Raw genomic sequence first — 22,890 nt, 5'->3', positions numbered from 1 at the left:
CAACTTTCACCCTGCCCTCAAGTTTACCTGGTCCATTTCCGACACCTCCCTCCCCTTTCTAGATCTTTCTGTCTCTATCTCTGGAGACAGCTTATCTACTGATGTCTACTATAAGCCTACTGACTCTCACAGCTATCTAGACTATTCCTCTTTTCACCCTGTCTCTTGCAAAAACACCATCCCCTTCTCGCAATTGCTCCGTCTCCGCTGCATATGCTCTCAGGATGAGGCTTTTCATTCCAGGACGAAGGAGATGTCTTCCTCTTTTAAAGAAAGGGGCTTCCCTTCCTCCACCAATAACTCTGCTCTCAAACGCTTCTCCCCCATTTCACGCACATCTTCTTTCACTCCATCCTCCCGCCACCCCAATAGGAGTAGGGTTCCCCTTGTCCTCACCTACCACCCCACCAGCCTCCGGATCCAAAATATAATTCTCCGTAACTTCCGCCACCTCCAACGGGATCCCAGCACTATGCACATCTCTCCCTCCTGACACCCCCCCCCCTGCTTTCCGCAGGGATTGCTCCCTACTTGACTCGCTTCCATTCATCCCCCTCATCCCTCCCCACCGATCTCCCTCCTGGCACTTATTCTTGTAAGCAGAAGAACAAGTTAGGTCTTTATTCTTTGGAGAAGGTTGAGAGGGGACTTGATAGAGGTGTTTAAAATTATGAGGGGGATTGATAGAGTTGGCATGGATAGGCTTTTTCCATTGCGAGTGGGGGAGATTCAAACAAGAGGACATGAGTTGAGAGTTAAAGGGCAAAAGTTTAGGGCTAACATGAGGGGGAACTTCTTTACTATGAGAGTGGTAGCTGTGTGGAACGAGCTTCCAGCAGAAGTGGTTGAGGCAGGTTCGATGTTGTCGTTTAAAGTTAAATTGGATAGATATACGGACAGGAAGGGAATGAAGGGTTATGGACTGAGTGCAGGTCGGTGGGACTAGGTGAGAGTAGGAGTTCGGCATGGACTAGAAGGGCTGAGATGGCCTGTTTTCGTGCTGTAATTGTTATATGGTTATAAGTGCTACACCTGCCCTTACACTTCCTCCCTCACTACCATTCAGGGCCCCAGACAGTCCTTCCAGGTGAGGGGACACTTCACCTGTGAGTCGGCTGGGGTGATATACTGCGTCCAGTGCTCCTGATGTGGCCTTCTGTATATTGACGAGACCTGACGCAGACTGGGAGATCGTTTCACTGAACACCTACGGTCTGTCCGCCAGAGAAAGCAGGATCTCCCAGTGGCCACACATTTTAATTCCACGTCCGATTCCCATTCTGGTATGTCTATTAACGGCCTCCTCTACTGTAAAGATGAAGCCACTTTCAGGTTGGAGGAACAACACCTTATATTCTGTCTGGGTAGCCTCCAACCTGATGGAATGAACATTGACTTCTCAAACTTCCACTAATGTCCCACCTCCCCCCCCCCCCCCCCGTACCGCATCTGTTATTTATTTATTTATTTATATATACACATTCTTTTTCTCTGTCTCCTTTTGCTCCCTCTGTCCCTCTCACTATACCCTTTGCCCATCCTCTGGGCTTCCCCCCTCCCCCTTTTCTTTCTCCCTAGGCCTCCTGTTCCATGATCCTCTCATATCCCTTTTGCCAATCACCTGTCCAGCTCTTGGCTCCATCCCTCCCCCTCTGGTCTTCTCCTATCATTTTGGATCTCCCCCTCCCCCTCCCACTTTCAAATCGGTTACTAGCTCTTCCTTCAGTTAGTCCTGACGAAGGGTCTTGGCCCGAAATGTCGCCTGTACCTCTTCCTAGAGATGCTACCTGGCCTGCTGCGTTCACCAGCAACTTTTATGTGTGTTGCTTGAAATTCCATTATCTGCAGATTTCCTCGTGCTTGCCCTGTTGTATCAATAAGCTCTGGGCTTGGACTCCATTGCCACATTTTGGCCTGTACCTGACCTTTCGCAATTGGCTCGGTGCTTAGATCGATCAAACCTTGCTCAGGTGGACTGCCCCGAACCTGCTCCAACTTTGCTCTGCTCCGTCCGCCCCGACTCCATTCTGAATATGCCTCGACCATGCCCCAACTTCTCGAACATGCCTCAACCTAGCTTCAGCTTTGTTTTGCATCCACATGCTTCAATCCTTGACTCAGCCTCGCTTTTGCTTGCCTCTTCATTGTGTTCATTCACCATAAATTTTTTTTTACAGAAAAGGTATTATTGATGAAGTATTTAGCTGTATTTCGTGTTTTGTTAACCGCCAGTAAAATGTCACTCGCCCTCAGCAACACCATCTTAAACCGATATATAAAAAAAGAAACCATTCCCAACATCCTTTGCTCCCACCAGAATTACAAGCTTGCTCTGTGCTCCACGTTGACAGATACAGTACTGTGCATAAGTCTTGGGCACCCTAGCTAGCCTAAGACTTTTGCACAGTATTATATCCAAGTTGGTGCTCATGACGTTAGCATGACTGTGAGCAGGGTGAGAAAATGCTTCACGAGAATAAGCTGTGTAAGTAGACATCATCATGGAATTTGAAATACAGTATAAATTAAGGTCATCCACTTTGGCGTAGAAAACAAAAAGAATTTTTTCAATGATGACGATTTTGGAAATATTGATGTTCAAAAAGACTTGGGTATTCTTGAATGAAACTCACAATGTTAATATGGAAATGCAGTAAGGAGTCAAAATGCCTTCCATTCTGAGAGGATTTGAGTGTAGGAGTAAAGGGATGCTACTGCGATTATATAGGGCTTCAGTGGACATTGTCGATAGAGTATTGTGTGAAATTTTGGTTTACTTTTTTTAAAGACAGGATGTCATGGAGGAAGTGCAAATAAAAATTCCTCAGAATGGTGACAATTCATTTTATCAACATGTCGACTTTGCTACCAGCAGAGAGAACATATTAGACCTGGCTTACACTAACATCTGTGGGCCTACAAGGCTGCCCTACCCTGCTCCCACCTTGGATACTCCGATCACTTAGCTTTTATGCTAATTCCTGCATACAGACTACTGCCAAAATGAGGCAAACCAGTACACAAAGAAATCAGGATCTGGCCAGTAGGATCAGCTTCAACATTACAGGACAATTATGAAAGCATGGACTGGAGTATGTTCAGGGAGGTGGCTAGCTATGATCATCATATAAACCTGGATGAATATACACGATCTGTGACCGGTTCTATAGCGAAGTGCATCAAAGACGCCACTGTCATTAACTCCTTCACCACTCGGTCCAATCTGAAGCCGTGGCTAACAGGAGAGGCAATGCTGAAAGAACAGGATGCTGCCTTCAGTTTGGGTGATAAGGCGTCTGTCTGCGCTTTACATGTCATCAGGAAGGTGAAACAAGACTACACACTCAGTTCAGCACGTAGTGGTGTAAACGTCTCATCCCGCTACTGCCTATCGGGAGTTTAAACATTCTCCCTGTGATTGCGTGCGTTTCCTCTCACCGTCCAAAGAGCATTTGGTAGGTTAATTGGTCTTGTCAGTTGTCAAGATTAGGCTAGGATTAAATTGAGTACTTGCTGGCCAGTGCAACTAGAAGGGTCAGAAGGGCCTATTCTGCTCTGTACTCCAACAAATAAATTTTAAAAATTAAGTTGTCTACTACTCACAGTTTGATGCACTGAATAATGTGCCGGCTAGGAAGATGCATCTTCCTTGAGGAACGGGCACTCTGTCTGACAACTGCTGATGTGAAGAAGACCCTAGTTACGATCAACCATGCAAAGCTACGGGACCTAGCAACGTACCTGGTCACGTGCTGAGAGACTGTGTAGCCCAGCTAGCAGATATTCTCACAGACATCTTAAACAACTTTCTGAAACAATTCAATCTCCCTGCAGGCTTCAGGTCTGCCACCATCATCCTTGTGCCTAGTAGGTTAATGGTAACATGCTTAACGACTGCTGTTCAGTGGCACTGACCTCAATAATAATGAAGTGCTTGGAGCAGCTGGTCATGAACTGCATTAAATCCTGCCTTCCCACTGCATCGGACTCTTACCAGTTTGCATATCACCTGATATGTATTCACAGACGGTACAATAGCCTCTGCCCTCTACTCAGGCCTGTCCCTCTTGGAAAATAGTGTTTAGCATTCCAAATGATCATGCCTCAGAAGCTGTTAGTAAACTGTCTTTATTTAGTCTCAGCAATTCTCTATAATTGGATCTTGATTGTTGACTGAGAGATCTCGTACAGTCCATGTTGGCAGTAACATCTCTGAGTGCTTAGCCTGCTGCTGTGCACACTGTTGGTGCACGACTGTAATGTTAGATCCATCTCTCACCACATCATTAAGTTCATGGATGAAACAGCAGTAGTTGGCCTCATCAGCAACAAAGATGAGTCAGCATATATAGAGAACGTAGAGCAGCTTGTAGACTAGTGTGAATGCAACAACATGGACAAAACTTAAAGAGATGATTGTGGACATCAGGACTGTTCCTACTGCATATCAACAGCTCCTCTGTGGAAGAGTTGGTGCACCAAGTTTCTTGGAAGTGCACATCTTGGGTGATCTTACCTGGTCCCTCAACTCCACTTCTTTAGTCAAGAAAGCACAGCATTCCCTCCACCTCTTAAGGAGATTGAGGGGAGTGAGTCTTCACACCCCCAATTTAACCACATTTTCTTGGAGCAGCATTGAGAGTCTGCTGACCTGGTATGGAATTGTAAGGCTAGTGTGGACTACAAGAACCTGTAATAGATTGTGAGGACTGTTGAAAGAATCATCAGGGTGTCTGTCCACACCCACATCCAAGACCAGGCCCTCAGCATTGTCAAGGGCCCCTCCCATCTGTCCCACAATCTCTTTGACCTCCCACCATCAGGCAGAAGGTACCACAGTGCAAGATCAAGGACTGTTTGGCTGGGTAACAGCTTCTTCCCACAGACTGTGAGACATCTGAACACCCTGCTAGTACCCAGTTCACATTACTTATGACAGTGCTAGTAACAGTATACAATAATATAAGTGCATATGTATTTAACTGTTTGTCATATATGTACTATGTCAACTTCTACATCTACAGAATACTTTTATTTGTCTGTGAGTATTATTTTATTTGCTGTATGTGATATATGTACCGCATTCTGCACGTTGGTCCCTGAGGAGAACTCGAATGCATTATGCCTGTATTCCGCTGAACTTAGAAAAATAAGTGAAGAACAGTTCAGCAATGATTGTGGAAAAGTATTTCTACTTTGAATAGGCTGTGTATTTATCATATCATTCCTGCTTTTACTATATATTACTGTTATTTTAGGTTTTATGTGTTATTTGGCATGATTTGGTAGGTTATTTTTGGGTCTGCGAACGCTCACAAAATTTTCCCATATAAATAAATGGTAATTGCTTCTTCACTTTACGACATTTCGGCTTACGAACCGTTTCATAGGAACGCTCTACCTTCGGATGGTGGGGGAAACCTGTATTGTGTTCAGTTTTGGTCACCAAATTACAGGAAGGATATTAATAAGGAGAAGGTTTACAAGGATGTTGCTGGGACTTGAGAAACTCAGTTACAGAGAAAGGTTGAATAGGTTAGGACTTTATTCCCTGGAGCGTAGAAGAGTGAGGGGAGATTTGATAGAGGTATATAAAATTATGATAGGTATAGATAGAGTGAATGCAAGCAGGCTTTTTCCACTGAGGTAAGGGGAGAAAAAAACCAGAGGACATGGGTTAAGGGTGAGGGGGGAAAAGTTTAAAGGGAACATTAGGGGGGGCTTCTTCACACAGAGAGTGTGGGGGTATGGAGCTGCCAGACGAGGTGGTAAATGCGGGTTCTTTTTTAACATTTAAGAATAAATTGGACAGATACATGGATGGGAGGTGTATGGAGGGATATGGTCCATGTGCAGGTCAGTGGGACTAGGCAGAAAATGGTTCGGCACAGCCAAGAAGGGCCAAAAGGCCTGTTTCTGTGCTGTAGTTTTTCTATGGTTTCTATGCTGTTGAAATTTACAAACTATTTAGAGCTTGAAGTTGAAAACTAGAGCAGTCTCAGAATGAGGGGTAGGTCATTTAGCAAAGGGAAAGAGGAAATATTTCTCTGTCCCAGACGGATGTTAAGGCCGAGTCATTTGGATCATTCAGAACGAAAGAATATTCAATCAGATTTCTATGACACAAAGCAGACTATTCATCCCCCTAGGGCTGTGCATTAATCCTAATTCCATGTACTGTATTCTATCCCTATACCATGAATTTGGACACCATGGTAGTGTAGCAGTTAGCGCAATGCTGTTACAGCTCGTGACATCAGAATTCAATTCTGCTGTCATCTGTAAGCAAGCTAGTGCGTTCCTTCCCACGTACGTGTGGGTTTCCTCTGGATTCTCCAGTCTCCTCCCACCATCCAAAGATGTACTGGTTAGTAGGTTAATTGGTCGTTGTAAATTGTCCTGTGAATAGGCCAGGGTTAAATCGGTGGGTTGTTTGGTGGGATAGCTCTAAGGATCAGAAGTGCCTATTCTACACTGTATTCCAAAATAAAAATAATAACTATTACCATCCAGTCACACCCTCCCCCTCCCTCCTTGTTCTACTATTTGCCTAAGCACTGGTGACTGATTAATTTGCCAGCCCACATTTCTTTGGAATGTGGGAAGAAAGCCTATAATGTCACATGTGTTACATTAAGCTTCACATGGGCAACACGAGATCAGAATTGACCAGGTCTCGGCAACCTGATCCCTATGTGCATTCCTCCAGTTGTCTCTCCTTTCTGGGTTGTGTGTCTGTATCAGAGGCTGGTTGTTTTGCTGTTGTTGTGTTTTGTTATTGTTGCTTGTGTTGTTCTGCTGAATATCATGAGTATGCTATGTTGATGCCAGAATGTTTGGTGACACTTGCAGAATGCTCCCAGCACATCCTTGGGTTATTTTGGTTATTAATGCAAACAAGGCATTTCACTGTACATTTTGATGTACATGTAATAAATCAAAAAAATCTGAATCTGAAGGAGTGTTGGTAGCACTTGGTACAGATGGCCTTAGTCAAAAAAGTCCACGTTACCATGAAAACATAATTTAGTTGGTTTGTATGTGTTAAGATAAACTCTTCAACCTTTATCCTAAAGCAGAGAGTAAATCTTAAGCATTACTTTGTTAAAGATAACTTTCTAGCACTACAATCTCTGTACTTGTATATTTCAATAAAATCTTAATTTGGAACGAGTTGATGTCGATTCAACAAAAAGTATTGCTCTGTCTTACTTTGCTCTATTCAGGCATCAGGAAGGCAAACGACTAATCTGAGCAACAAAGCAACATCAGTCTTTTGTTTATCCTTTTGTTTTTAAGATGAGTTTAGCATACTTCAATTTTAGAAAATATTATTGCCAAATGCAGTGCATTAATCTTACATTATTCATTTTCTGTGGACAGCCCCAGGGATTTGGCAAGAAGCAGGCTCATCTGACAGGATCGTCTTTAATTTAAGACCAGTTTTGGACGATTGTCTCTGTGTATTTCCTAAAACAAGAGGTTGCCTTGAATGAAACCCAACTGAATGGTCGTGAGGAAAGATTTTATGTGAAAATAGAATAGAAGCAGCAGTACGTGAGCAATTTTTTAAAAATCAGAAATTTGTGAGTATTATATGATTTAAAGTAGTAGACTTTAAAATATTGATATTAGTTACTAAGAAACTCAATTCCTTGTCATGCTGGGCCAGGATATCAGCTGGGTTGAAATCATTTTCAGGTTGGTGCTCATGGCGATCAGTGCTGAGGCCTGGCATGGATATGATGGGCTGAGTAGTCTCTTGTAACATAATGCTTTGGCATAGTGCTTTGCTGCCTATAGAAAGAAGAGTGTGAAAGTTATCAGGACACAGGCTGTTAAGAGAGAGATTAAGGAGTAGACAGAAACAGCAACAGATAGAATATGGAATATATAAACACAAGAATTTCTGCAGTTGCTGGAAATCCAGAATAACACGTACAAAATGCTAGAGGAACTTGGCAGATCAGCCAGCATCTACGGGGAGGAATTAGGGTCAAGATTTTGAGCCGAGACACTTCATCAACTCTTTATTCCTCTTCATACAGTGCCCTGAAAATGTATTCTGTCCCCACAACTATTTTAACATTTCAGTATCTCCTTTTCTAAATTTAAAATGTATTGATGTGGGATTTTTTTTGAGCTAATCTACAAAACAGCATGTCAAATCAAAAGAAAAATTCCAAAACCTGTCAACAATTTACTTTAAAAACTAAAATTGTGAGGATGAAAAAGTATTCGTCCCCTTTGGCATTACTGCACTAACTTTCCTCAGATGCGGTATTGTATATTGTCTTACCAACTTGGTTGATATACAAAATTGGAGGACTTTCAATGAGTTCATAAGAATAAATACCTCCTCTTTCTGTAAGATCCAACAGCATGGTAAATTTTCAACGGACCAAACCAAAATGAAGAAAAGGAGCATTTAAGACAAGATAGGGAAATGATAATAGAAAAGCACAAATCTGGGGATGGGTACATGACCATCTCAAAGGCACTGAACATACCTTGGAGCTCAGTGCAGTCTATCTTGAAGAAGTGGGGAAAAAATATTAAAGTATAGACATACTTCCTAGGTCAGGCCATCCCTCTAAATTTAGTCGCTAGAGGAGAATTGTACTTGTAAGAGAGGCTACTGTGATGCAACAGTCATTCTGAATGGGCTGCGGAAGCCAGTGTCTACAACTGGAACTGAAGTTCATGGCTCTACAATCTCTAAGGCTTTCCTCAAAAAGGGTATTTATGGAAGAGTGACAAGAAAGAAGCTCTGGCTTAGAAAAATCATATCTTTGCCTGTAAAGGTTTTGCAAAGTGTTGCTTAGAAGATACTGTAAAGATGTGAAAAAGGTCTTGTGGTTGTTTGAGACTAAATGGAACTTTTTGCCTCAATACCAAGTGGTACATGTAGCGTAAATCTAATACTGCACATCAGTCAGGTAACACCATCCCAACTGTAAAGTGTGGTGGAGGTAGTGTCATGCAATGGGGATGCTTTTCAGCAGTAGGGACTGAAAATCAGGTCAGGATTGATGGGAAAATGAATGCTGATAAATACAGAGAGATTCTGGATAAAAACCTGCTTGTTTCTGCCAGAAAGCTTAAACTGGAGACGAAGTTCATCTTTCAACAGGAGTATGACCTAAAACACACTAGCAGAGCAACCATGGCTTCAAATGGGGGGAAAAAATGATGTCCTTGAGTGGCCCAGTCAGAGTCCTGATCATAATCCTATCGAGTATCTTTGGCAGGACTTCAGGATTGCTGTCTACCACCATTCCCCAACTAAGCTGGCACAGCTTGAGCAATTTTGCAAGGAGAAATGGGCAAATCGTGTTCCATCATGTTGTGCAAAGCTAATAGAGACTTAATTCAAAAAGACCACTGGCTGTAATAGCTGTGAGAAGTGGTTCAACTAAGTACTAAGGGGGATGAATACTTTTGAAGTTTTGACATTTCAATTTTTGAATTTTTACTTTTTCATGCTTTACAATTTTCCCCATTTTTTTGTGCTCTACTGTGGGGGAGAAAAAAGCATGTGATTCACAGATAAAAAATTCTCAGTTAAATTGACCAAAATCCCTGGTCATAGTACTCACTTACGAGAGTGTTTTGTGTGTGTTACTCTGGAGTATGGAATACTTAAGCAGGTAAAACAACAAATCAGAGTATTGGTTAAAATTGAGACTACTGAATGCTGGTGTACATAGCTATCATTATCCTTGAACAAGTAATACAGAAAGTTTGCCTATAGTTAACGTATCATACATAGTACAGGTAATAGGGAGTAGAATAGGTTTTGCCTACAAAATTGAGAAATTTTGTTGCAATTATACAGAGTGCTAGTAGGACCATACCTGGAATACTATGGGCAATTTTACTCTCTTTTATAAGGATGGACATACTGAACTGGCGGCAGTTCAGACAAGGTTCTTGGAGTTTCCTGGGATAAGGGCTTTAGCTGACAAAGGAGGGCTGAGAAGGTTTGCTACACTCCATGGAGTTTAGGAGAAAGAGTGGAAATTTTGTTGAAATTGTGAAGGTTTGAAAATTGGTTTGGCAGGATTGATTCTGAGAGTGTTTTCTATAGGGTGGGCATGTTCAGCTAGGAGACAAAGTTTGAGAATAAGGAGTTGCCCATATAAGATGAACATAGAACATAGAGCAGACAGCACAGTACAGGCTCTTCAGCCCACAGTGCTCTACTAATCTTTCAATGATCCTTTGTTGTGAAGATGAGGAATTTCTTGAGGGTAAGGATGTTGCCAAGACTCAGGGGACTGTGTTATAGGGAGAGGTTGGACTGGCTAAGACTTTTTCATTGGAATATAGGAGACTGTGAGGTGTTCTTATAGAGTCATAGATGTGATGTATGCAGACATTCCTTTTCAAGAGTTGGGGAACCAAGAACTAGAGGGCTTAGATTTAAGATGAGAGGGGAAATATTTAATAGGGACTTGAGGGTTGACTTTTACACACAGGATGGCATGTATATGGAATGAGCTGCCCAGGGAAGTGGCTGAGGCAGGTATAATAAAAATTGTTGAAATACAGTCGGACAGGTACGTGGATAGGAAAGATTTAGAAGGTTCTGGGCCAAATGTGGGCAAATGAGACAAGTTTGTATGAGTCATCTTCGTCAACATGGAGCAGCTGAGCTGAAAGGCCTGTTTTAGTACTGTGTGATTCTGACTCCAATAAATATTTCAAATTCTCTAATCCAGAGCGCTGGAGAGCCAGATTCATTGACTGTATTTAAGGATAAATTAGACATTCTTGTTCTATGCATTAGGATAGGTTTATGGGATCAGGTAAGAAATTGAAGCTGAGTTCAACTTTTTGTCTTATTGAATGACTCAGCAGACTTGAGGAGCATGTGGTTTCCAAATCCAATTTTTTTTTCAAATTTATGAAATGTATCCTTTTTTAGGGTAAGTGGGATCGGTTCAAGCTAAAGGAGACTTAACTTGGTTTTATCATAATACGTAATAAACTTATTTCATTGTCAGTGTCTGCAACAATCAAAATTAGCAAGTTATGTTAGTGAAGCATTAACAAGAATTAAGTTTTGTGGTTTGAAGTACCTTATCTGGCTGGCTCAATTGCAAACTGATTTGCCTTAGCATTGTAGAATGTTGTGATTTTTGTATACATTTGAGGTAATTATTTACTCCCACTTCCATTCAAAGGGATGGCTGCAGTATTTAAGTTGCATGTGTCAGATGAGATATTAAGCAGGTTACAATTAAGGAGACATGATGGTTAATAAATAATTAACCCCAATGTTATCTTTAATGCAAGATCAGGTCATTTCAGAGAAATGTTATCAAAAGATGCAGCAGGTATTTTTAAATTTTATTTACAGATACAGCACGGTATCAGGTTCTTCCAGCCCAACAAGCCTCTCAGCCCAATTACACGATGTAAGCAATTAAGCTACTAATCTGTATGAATTTGGGATGTGGGAGGAAATCCACATGGTCATGGGGAGAATGTACAAACTTAGAGACAGTAGTGGGAACTAAACCCCAGTCACTGGCAGGAACTGCTACGCTACCACACCGCCCACAGTGTATCACATGAGTTGATATTGTATAACTAGGGCTGTGGATTGGGCTTTAAACTAAATAGTAGGGGGTTGGGGTTCAACAGATTAGAGAAGTATGGATAAAGTAAAAAATAAAAGTGTGGATAAAGATAGAGTAAAAGCAAAAGATTAAAAAAAAGAGAAAAGTAAGAGTGGAGTGAAGAAAAGTCAAGTGCAAAAGAGAAAGATTACAAGATTTTAAAAGCACAATGAGTGTAAGGGCAATTTATTTGAACGCCCGTAGTATTCGAAACGAAGTCAGTGAAATTGTGGCACAAATCAGTACAAAGTAGTATGTTTTAAATGGCCATTACAGAGACATTGTTGCAGGGTGGAGAGGATTGGGCATTAAATATCTAAGGATATCAGGTAATACGGAAGGATAGGCAGGAAAGTAAGGGAGGCGGGATAGCACTTATTAAAGATGAGATAGTGAGAGACGATATAAGATCTAAGGAGCAGAATTCTGAATCCATCTGGGTAGAGATTAGGAATATTAAAGGGAAAAAAGTTACTGGTGGAAGTTGTCTATCATCCACCAAATAATAACATTACAATGGCACAGGCAATAAACAGAGAAATAAATATCTGAGGCACGTAAGGATAGAATGGCAGTTATCATGGGGGACTTTAACTTGGGTTAAAGATTGGGTGAATCAAGTTGGTCGAGGCAGTCTTGAGGAGGACTTCATTGAATGCATCCGTGATGGCTTTCTTGAACAGCATGTTACTGAACCTACAAGGGAACATGCTATCTTAGATCTGGTCCTTTGCAATGAGACAGGTAAAATTAGCAATCTTGTAGTTGGGAATCGTCTTGGAAAGAGTGATCACAGTATGATTGAGTTTCTCATACGAATGGAAGGTGCAATAGTTCGACCTAAAACTGATGTATTATGCCTAAACAATAGAGACTGCAATGGGAAGAGGGAGCGTTTGGCTAGTGTAGACTGGGAACACAGGCTTTATGGTGAGACGGTTGAGGAACAGTGGAAGACTTTCAAAGAGATTTTGCACGGGGCTCAACAAAAGTATATTCCAGTTAAAAGCAAGGACAGTAAGGGTGGGGAGAGCCAGCCGTGGATAACTAAGGAAATAAAAGAAGGCACCAAACTAAAAGCTCGCGCATACAAAGTCACCAAGAGTAGTGGGAAACTGGAAGATTGGGAAAACTTTAAAAAGCAACAAAGAGAGCGATAAAGAAAGGAACGATAGACTATGAAAATAAACTAGCACAAAATATAAAAACAGATAGTAGAAGTTTTTATAATTATATTAAGCGGAAAACGGTGGCTGAGGTGATCATAAGTCCCCTGGAGGACGAGAAGGGGGAATTGATAATGGGTAAAGAGAAAATGGCAGAGGCTTTGAATGACTATTTTGTGTTGGTCTTCAGGGTGGAGGACACGTGTAACATGCCAAAGTGAGATGTTATGGATGTGATGGGAGGTGAGGACCTCAAAACAATAGCTATCACTGAAGAGGCAGTACTGAGCAAACCTGTGGGCCTGGAGATGGATATGTCTCCTGGTCCTGATGGAATGCATCCCAGCATACTGAAAGAAATGGCAGAAGTTATAGCCAAGGCTTTAGTGATAATATACCAAAATTCTCTGGACTCTGGACAGGACCCGGCGGACTGGAAGACAACGTACGCCCTGCTACTGTTCAGAAAAGGATGTAGGCAAAAGGCAGGTAACAGTAGGCCAGTTAGTTAAACATCTGTAGTTGAGAAAATGCTTGAAGCTATCATTAAAGAAGTAATAGCAAAGCATCTGAAAAGAAATAGATCTATCGAGCAGATGCAGCATGGATTTGGCAAAGGCAGGTCCCATTTGACAAACTTACTGGAGTTCTTTGAAGATATAATGAGTGTAGTAGATAGAGGGGAACAGATGGACGTTTGATAAGGTGCTGTGTAAAACACTTATCTAGAAGATAAGGATGCATAGAGTTGGGAATGATGTATTAGCCTGGATAGCTGATTGGTTACATAATAGAAAGCAGAGAGTTGGGATACATGGGTGTTAACCTGGTTGACAATCAGTCGTGAGCGTTGTGCCGGGCCCACAACTGTTCGCGATGTACGTTAACGATCTGGAAGAGGGGACCAAGTGTAATGTGTCAAGGTTCAATGATACTAAATTGAGTGGAAAAGCAAGTTGTGCAGCAGATACAGTGAGTCTGCAGAGAGATATAATAGGTTAAGTGAGTGGGGAAGGGTTTGGCAGATGTTGGTAAATGCGAGGTTATCCACTTTGGAAGGAAAAATGAAAGAGCAGATTATTATTTAAATAGTAAAATTTGCAGCTTGATGGGCCAGATGGGCCTGCTCCTATTTCTTATGTTCTTATATTAGGTCAGAAGGCCACAGATAAACACTGCTTCAGTCTTAAATGTGGAAAGCTAAATAGGCAGAGGTTCAGGGAAAGAATTCCAAGATTAAGTAACTGAAAGCATGGCTGCTTATAGTGGGATGATTCAAATGTGGGGTGATCATTCAACCAGACTTAGAAAAGTGTTGTTATCTTGGGTTCAGAAATTGGAAGATATTAGAGAAAACAATTTAAAAACTGGAATGAGAACTTTAAATTTGAAGCTTTTTTAACTGATAGGCTGCTTTGGTCAATTAGAGGGGTTGCCTGAGAGTTCATTGGAAATCTCAAGGAGGAAGAAGTGGTCAAGTGTTTTTGCACGTGATAATTTGTAGCAAGATGGTGACGGTGAACCATGGCGACATTCTGCAGGATTCGTACAATACTTCTAAATTACCTCTTTTGAATTATTCTCACTGCAATCTGCAGCATGTAAGTATCCCTTAAACTCAAATTAATGATCTACAGATTTCACAATCTTCTGAAAGGCTCTGAACCAATCAGGTATGGCACCTTTAAGTGGATGAGGGTTTATCGTCACAGTCAGAAGGAAGGCAGGAAGGGGGACTCCAAGCCATACTGAAATGCAAAGGGGTAAGACTTCCTTTTACCCAGCATTTTGTTAGCAGATGTGCAGTTGCTGGAGAACAAAATTGAGGACCTGAGGGCGAGATTGTTGTATCAGAGGGAAATGAGAGATTGTTGTGCTCTATGGTTGAATGAGAAGTAGTGTCCTCCTAGCATACCAGGTAGTCGATAAGACCTGAAGGCTTCTTGATTTACAAATGGACCAAACTGCTGATTTGGAAAAGGCAAAAGGTGGAGGTGTGTGTATTATGATAAACTCTCAATTTTGGCTTCAGTTATACCAGTGCCCATGATGAATGTGGTAACCTGCCTCAATAACTATCATGCAGTAGCACTTATATCCACAGTGATTTAAACAGAGGTTAATGATTAAACATATCAACTCCTGTTGGAGATGTTACTTGGATCCAATCCAATTTGCCTACTGGAACAATGGGTCCACAGCAGATGCCATCTCATTGGCTCTTCACTCAACTCTGGATATTTAGACAGCAAAGGTGCTCTTTAGGATCATCAAGATGCTCTTTATTGACTACAGCTTGGCACTCAATACTATCAATAAGCTTCATGGTCTTGGCCTGAACACCACCTTGTGCAATTGGATCCTCGATTTCCCCACTTGCAGACCCCAGTCACTTCAGATTGGCAGCAACATCTCCTCAATCTCCATCAACACAGGTGCAACCACAAGGCTGTGTGCTTAGCCCTCTGCTCTACTCACTTTACACTTATGACTGTGTGGTCATACTTATCAAGCAACACACATAAAAGTTGCTGGTGAACGCAGCAGGCCAGGCAGCATCTCTAGGAAGAGGTACAGTCGACGTTTCAGGCTGAGACCCTTTGTCAGGACTAACTGAAAGAAGAGCTAGTCAGAGATTTGAAAGTGGGAGAGGGAGGGGGAGATCAGAAATGATAGGAGAAGACAGGAGGGGGAGGGATGGAGCCAAGAGCTGGACAGTTGATTGGCAAAAGGGATATTAGAGGATCATGGGACAGGAGGCCAGGGGAGAAAGAAAAGGGGGAGGGGGAAAAAGCCCAGAGGATGGGCAAGGGGTATAGTGAGAGGGACAGAGGGAGAAAAAGGAGAGAGAGAGAAAAAGAATGTGTGTATATAAATAAATAAATAAATAACGGATGGGGTACAAGGGAGAGGTGGGGCAGAAACGGAAGTTTAAGAAGTCAATGTTCATGCCATCAGGTTGGAGAAGCTACCCAGATGGAATATAAGGTGTTGTTCCTCCAACCTGAATGTGGCTTCATCTTTACAGTAGAGGAGGCCGTTGATAGACATATAAGAATGGGACAGGAACAGGCTAGTCCTTCCAGGTGAGGCGACACTTCACCTGTGAGTCGGCTGGGGTGATATACTGCATCCGGTGCTCCCGATGTGGCCTTCTATATATTGGCAAGACCCAACGCAGATTGGGAGATCGTTTCGCTGAACACCTACGCTCTGTCCGCCAGAGAAAGCAGGATCTCCCAGTGGCTACACATTTTAATTCCACATCCCATTCCCATTCTGATATGTCTATCCACGGCCTCCTCTACTGTAAAGATGAAGCCACATTCAGGTTGGAGGAACAACACCTTATAGTCCGTCTGGGTAGCTTTCAACCTGATGGAATTAACATTGACTTCTCTAACTTCCACTAATGCCCCACCTTCCCCTCGTACCGCATCCGTTATTTATTTATATACACACGTTCTTTTTCTCTCTCTCCTTTTTCTCCCTCTGTCCCTCTCACTATACCCCTTGCCCATCCTCTGGGCTTCCCCCCTCCCCCTTTTCTTTCTCCCTAGACCTCCTGTCCCATGATCCTCTCATATCCCTTTTGTCCATCAACTGTCCAGCTCTTGGCTCCATCCCTCCCCCTCCTGTCTTCTCCTATCATTTCGGATCTCCCCCTCCTCCCACTTTCAAATCTCTTACTAGCTCTTCTTTCAGTTAGTCCTGACGAAGGGTCTCAGCCTGAAACGTCGACTGTACCTCTTCCAATAGATGCTGCCTGGCCTGCTGCGTTCACCAGCAATTTTTATGTGTGTTGCTTGAACTTCCAGCATCTGCAGATTTCCTCGTGTTTGCGTGGTCATACTTATAAGTCATAAGCTGACATGACACTTGTTATGTACCCCTGGGGTTCCTTTTTGCTGTGGACTGTCACTTTAAGGCACAAGAAAGAACTGAGACTAACTTTTGGATTTCTGCTGAGAGAGAGGGGGGCTGAGTCTGCCTTTCAACTCATGTTTACACTTTTGCAAGGACACTGCCAGCTTCTGTGTTCCTACAAAGAGAGACAGGAGGAGCTATTTGATGGACAATCGATGTTATGGTTTCTCTGCAGCGTGTTTACTTTTTACAAGGACCTCTTACAGACACAGAGAAACACATGCTCAGAGTCAAGATGGGTTCGATCAATGAAGTGAGTGAGGTCCTCGTTTAAACTTTCAGTAGCCCAAAAGGGGTGAGTTGAGATCGATCCTGAGTATTAATAAATGACTCTCACAAGTTTTCTGCGACTAGATCAAGTTTGCAGGAAGAGAAGAGGGGAGAGGAAGGTTTGAAACAGAAGAAACCTAGTGACAAAGAGGTCACTGTTTGGACTCTCTCTCTCTAAGTAGCCCGTAAGGGTGAGTTTGAGTTCCATTCGAATATGAAGATGTGACTGTCACGTAGTTAATGCACAAGAGTGGGTTCTCTGGTGAGGGGAGTACCTTTGTGAATACCACTTGTGTGTTACCCTTGTTTGGGTGTGGTAGTTCACTGAAGAAAGGCATCCCTGTGGCAAATCACTGTTGGGGTTATTTCTTATGTCGTGGAACTGGATAAGTGGCTATCATATTGTGTGTTTGGGGTTGGTTCCCTTGAAGAGAGTCCCCTTAGTGATAAGCTACTATTGGTGATAATCCATATGTGGATTCTGTTTGAGTATCCTGTGGCCACCACTTTGGAATGACCCGTAGCTGAATTTGGGTGTGGTACTACTTGTGTTGAAAGGATATTCGTTGAAGATCACTGTCGGTGATACTTTGTGTGTGGAGTAGAACAACTTCAGAGCTAAAACCTACTACTATTGTTATTTTGTATTGCTGTTGTGGAATCTGTGGAATTTCTCTCAACATTTACCCTGGATTACAAATATCTCTCTCCATCACTACACAACTCGATACCACGAACGGAACTGAACTTTACCCATCACCGTAAGACATGTATCTATTTACCCCTAGGCTTGAAGAAGCTTGGTTTCTATATTTCCACACTTACATACATATAATCTTTGCTAACCTGTTTGATATATCTAAATTTATATTACTGTATTGAGTAGTTACTAATAAATAGTATTAGTTAGTAACAATACCAGACTCCAAAGTGTTTTCTATTTCTGCTGATTCTTTAACCCGTCACGGGGTATGTGACACACTTATGTCAGCAAGACCGAGAGGCTGATTATTGTCTTCAGGGGCAGGAAACAAGAGATCCATGAGCCAGACTTCATCAGTTGTGGAGAGGGTCAACAACTTCAAATTCTTCATGGTTATTATTTTAGAGGGCCCGTCCTGGGCAAATACGAATAAAGCACGGCAGTGCCTCTACTTCCATAGGAGTCTGTATAGATTTGGCATGGCATCTAAAACTTTGACAAATTTCTGTAGATGTGTAGTGAAGAGTATATTGACTGGCAGCATCACACCCATTGGTTCTCACAACCTACAGACTCACTTTCAAGGATTCTTTACTCATGTTCTTGATATTTTTTGGTGACAGATTTTGCCCGCCATCCGAAGGTAGAGCGTTCCTATGAAATGGTTCGTAAGCCGGAATGTTGTAAAGCGAAGAGGCAATTACCATTTATTTATATGGGAAAAATTTGTGAGCGTTCGCAGACCCAAAAATAACCGACCAAATCATGCCAAATAACACATAAAACCTAAAATAACAGTAATATATAGTAAAAGCAGGAATGATATGATAAATACACAGCCTATATAAATTAGAAATACTTCTCTACAACGATTGCCTGCACTGTTCTCCGTAGCGAAAATCTGACGCAAGAGCTCTCCGCAGAAACACTGCGCAAGTGCTGTTGGAAGAAAATCTCACGCAAGTGCTCTGGGCAAAACACTCTCTCCAGTAACTTTAAGCTATGAAGCTGCCGAATCATACCAAATAACACAAAAATACACAGCCTATATAAAGTAGAAATAATGTATGTGCAGTGTAGTATCACTTACCGGAATTGGGACAGCTCCGAGCACACTGATGATGGTGTGTTAGACTGAGTCGTCGGAGGTTGGGGTGGTGCAGTGACCCCCACCTTCCAGGCAGCGACCCGATGCCGATCCGCAAAGAATGCAATGGTCCAGCGGTAGCTGGGAGGCATCCAACACATCTTTAAGAAAAAACCGAAATAAACAAGCTAATTAATTAGGTGCTGCCCGGCACGTAAATGTCGACCCAGATCAGAGGCGACATAATTGGCAATCGCCTCTGATCTGGGCCGACAATTACGTGCCGGGCAGCACCTAATTAATTAGCTTGTTTATTTCTGCTTTTTCCTTAAAGATGTGCTGGATGCCTCCCTGCTACCGAGGCATTCTCCGCAAATCGGTATCTGTCGGCGACCCAGGGGTTGGGGTGGTGGGACACTGGGGTGTCATCTCATCGTCGATCAGGGCAGGCAGGTCATCTTCTATGTCTGCCTGCCTCGATGGTGAAGGTCGAGGTTCGTCGTCTGCTGTGGCTGATGTGGAAGGCTTGAAAAACGACAGTATGCTTGACTGCTAGCCTCGCGCATTTTTCTATCATACAGTTCTTTGTAAGCACTCAAACCATCCTGCAAATATGCCCTAAACCGACATACCCTTTCAAAATTAAGGTCGTACTTTATATTGCAGTGAAAATCTCACACAGTTGCTTCACATTCAGTTTCTGGACGACTTCACTTTCGCTACTGCATTCGGTTTTGATTGTTATCCTTTCCTCTTCCAATTGCATCAGCTCTTCATCTTTAGTATCAGTTCTTGGTCATGGGATGCCAAACCTCTTCAACATCATCTTCGTCAACTTCCACAAGCCAAACTCACTTTGTCCTTACCTCGTTCACCACGATCGAAACACTTAATTATGTCTAGTTTTACGCTAAGTGTAACACCCTTACGAGCTCTTTCAGGCTTCTCCAATACCTTAGAACTCATCTTGCTAACGGCTGCTCACAGGTACGTGTTTAAGCAATGCCGGCAAGAATGCCGTTCCGAATCCGGGGGAGAGCGGGTGCTTTTTTTTTGCGCGCTGCTTTTTTCGTAACAGCGAGGTTTCGTAAAGCGAGCGTTCGAAAAGCGGGGGACACCTGTATTTATTTTTTTCTTATTATTTCATTCTTTTTGTACTTGCACAGTTTGTTGTTTTTTTGCACACTGGTTGAACACCCAGTTGGTGTAATATTTCATTGATTCTATCAAGGTCATTATTCTGTTATGAAGTATGTCGCATGAAGATGAGTCTCAGGGTTGTGTATTGTGACATGTATATATACTTTGAAATTTACTTTGACCTTTTGAACTTTGAGTTTCAAACCTTGGTGCAATCAGATAATGTTTTCTTGGTAGAATCAGTGCAGGTAAGTGGGCTGAAACTCAATCCTGTGAGGAAACTCTTGGTATACTCTTCATTCTTTGGTTTCTTGTTCCTACTTGCTAACAAATGAAGGTAAGGTATTTGGTGTTGGAATGCTGCAGCTGGCTTGCAAGCCTCAGGGCACATTGGCTATGCCCCGGTTCATGGTTAACCTGTAGTGACATCTGTGGAGATGATGCAGGTGATCTAAGTGTACCTAAACAAAAAACTTGTAGAGCAGGGAATAGAATTGTAAACTTTCTGTACAACTGTTTATTTAAAAAATGTTGCAAAAATATTATGGAATTATTTTGCTGATTGAATTCGTGATTTTTTTTTTCTCTTATTTTCCTTTATTCAGGCTTTATCCACTCTGGATTCCACTACATTAATGTATCCTTTCTTTTTTCGACCGATGTTTGAGGTCTTAGAAGATGGATGGCATTCCTTCCTTCCAGAGCACGAATTCACTTTGCTTTCTGCAATGGTGAGTCCACACTGTCAAAAGAAAGTTGGTTGCAAATTCAGTGTTTATATATTTGTTGTAGCTTTTTATCAATGGTGAGATTTTGTTTTAATCAAGGTGTAGATTACTGTGAGATTTGTAAAGAATTTTTGATGGAGACTTCAATACCGGATTGTTATTTGATTGAAATTAAGTTTGAAAATTAATATTGCAGTCATTTGAGGTACCACCATATAAATTTGAGAAAATTGTCATTCTCAACTATTGTTTATTCTCTGCTGGCTGCTAAGGTGGCTTTTAAGTAATTACAACCGACTACACAAAATCTGTAAAAAAAAAAAAAAAAAAAAATTGTTCCGGGTTTATTGTAGATAACTGGTGGTATTTATTTATCACCAATGGAAGATGTAAATTTCCTGGTCACTATCAGAATACTTGTATATTCAAAAAACTATTATACAAACCCCATTTCCAGAAAAGTTGGGATATTTTCCAAAATGCAATAAAAACAAAAATCTGTGATATGTTAATTCACGTGAACCTTTATTTAACTGACAAAAGTAATGTGCAGAGAGATAGCAGACAACTGCAGGAAACATAAAGTTGTGGTGGTAGGGGATTTTAATTTTCCATACATTGATTGGGACTCCCATACTGTTAGGGGTCTAGATGGTTTAGAGTTTGTAAAATGTGTTCAGGAAAGTTTTCTAAATCAGCATATAGAGGGACCAACTAGAGGGGATGCAATATTGGATCTCCTGTTAGGAAACGAATTAGGGCAAGTGACGGAAGTCTGTGTAGGGGAGCACCTTGGTTCCAGTGATCATAACGCCATTAGTTTCAATTTGATCATGGACAAGGATAGATCTGGTCCTAGGGTTGAGGTTCTGAACTGGAAGAAGGCCAAATTTGAAGAAATGAGAAAGGATCTAAAAAGCGTGGATTGGGACAGGTTGTTCTCTGGCAAAGATGTGATTGGTAGGTGGGAAGCCTTCAAAGGGGAAATTTTGAGAGTGCAGAGTTTGTATGTTCCTGTCAGGATTAAAGGCAAATTGAATAGGAATAAGGAACCTTGGTTCTCAAGGGATATTGCAACTCTGATAAAGAAGAAGAGGGAGTTGTATGAAATGTATAGGAAACGGGGTAAATCAGGTGCTTGAGGAGTATAAGAAGTGCAAGAAAATACTTAAGAAAGAAATCAGGAGGGCAAAAAGAAGACATGAGGTTGCCTTGGCAGTCAAAGTGAAGGATAATCCAAAGAGCTTTTACAAGTATATTAAGAGCAAAAGGATTGTAAGGGATAAAATTGGTCCTCTTGAAGATCAGAGTGGTCGGCTTTGTGTGGAACCAAAGGAAATGGGGGAGATCTTAAATAGGTTTTTTGCGTCTGTATTTACTAAGGAAGCTGGCATGAAATCTATGGAATTGAGGGAATCAAGTAGTGAGACCGTGGCAACTGTACAGATGGAAAAGGAGGAGGTGCTTGCTGTCTTGAGGAAAATTAAAGTGGATAAATCCCCGGGACCTGACAGGGTGTTCCCTCGGACCTTGAAGGAGACTACTGTTGAAATTGCGGGGGCCCTGGCAGAAATATTTAAAATGTCGCTGTCTACGGGTGAAGTGCCGGAGGATTGGAGAGTGGCTCATGTTGTTCCGTTATTTAAAAAAAGATCGAAAAGTAATCCAGGAAATTATAGGCCGGTGAGTTTAATGTCAGTAGTAGGTAAGTTATTGGAGGGAGTACTAAGAGACAGAATCTACAAGCATTTGGATAGACAGGGGCTTAGTAGGGAGAATCAACATGGCTTTGTGCGTGGTAGGTCATGTTTGACCAATCTGTTGGAGTTTTTTGAGGAGGTTACCAGGAAAGTGGATGAAGGGAAGGCAGTGGATATTGTCTACATGGACTTCAGTAAGGCCTTTGACAAGGTCCCGCATGGGAGGTTAGTTGGGAAAATTCAGTCGCTAGGTATACATGAAGAGGTGGTAAATTGGATTGGACATTGGCTCGATGGAAGAAGCCAGAGAGTGGTGGTAGAAAATTACTTCTTTGAGTGGAGGCCTGTGACTAGTGGTGTGCCACAGGGATCAGTGCTGGGTCCATTGTTATTTGTCATCTATATCAATGATCTGGATGATAATGTGGTAAATTGGATCAGCAAGTTTGCTGATGATACAAAGATTGGAGGTGTAGTAGACAGTGAGGAAGGTTTTCAGAGCCTGCAGAGGGACTTGGACCAGCTGGAAAAATGGGCTGAAA

At 42.0% G+C, this 22,890-nt stretch overlaps 1 protein-coding gene across 1 annotated transcript in view; it reads left to right on the top strand.

Annotated features, from left to right (window-relative positions):
* The window catches only part of mtmr9 (myotubularin related protein 9), a 107,210-nt gene that overhangs the window by 30,294 nt on the left and 54,026 nt on the right, over positions 1–22,890 (top strand). The window contains exon 3 of the mRNA XM_072251430.1: positions 20,526–20,651. Within this exon, the coding sequence (XP_072107531.1) occupies positions 20,526–20,651 (126 nt within the window). The remainder of the gene's footprint in view (positions 1–20,525; positions 20,652–22,890) is intronic.

The sequence above is a fragment of the Mobula birostris genome, chromosome 2, assembly GCF_030028105.1.
Source record: "Mobula birostris isolate sMobBir1 chromosome 2, sMobBir1.hap1, whole genome shotgun sequence".
Taxonomy (NCBI): domain Eukaryota; kingdom Metazoa; phylum Chordata; class Chondrichthyes; order Myliobatiformes; family Myliobatidae; genus Mobula; species Mobula birostris.
This window is presented reverse-complemented; position numbering and strand designations above follow the sequence as displayed.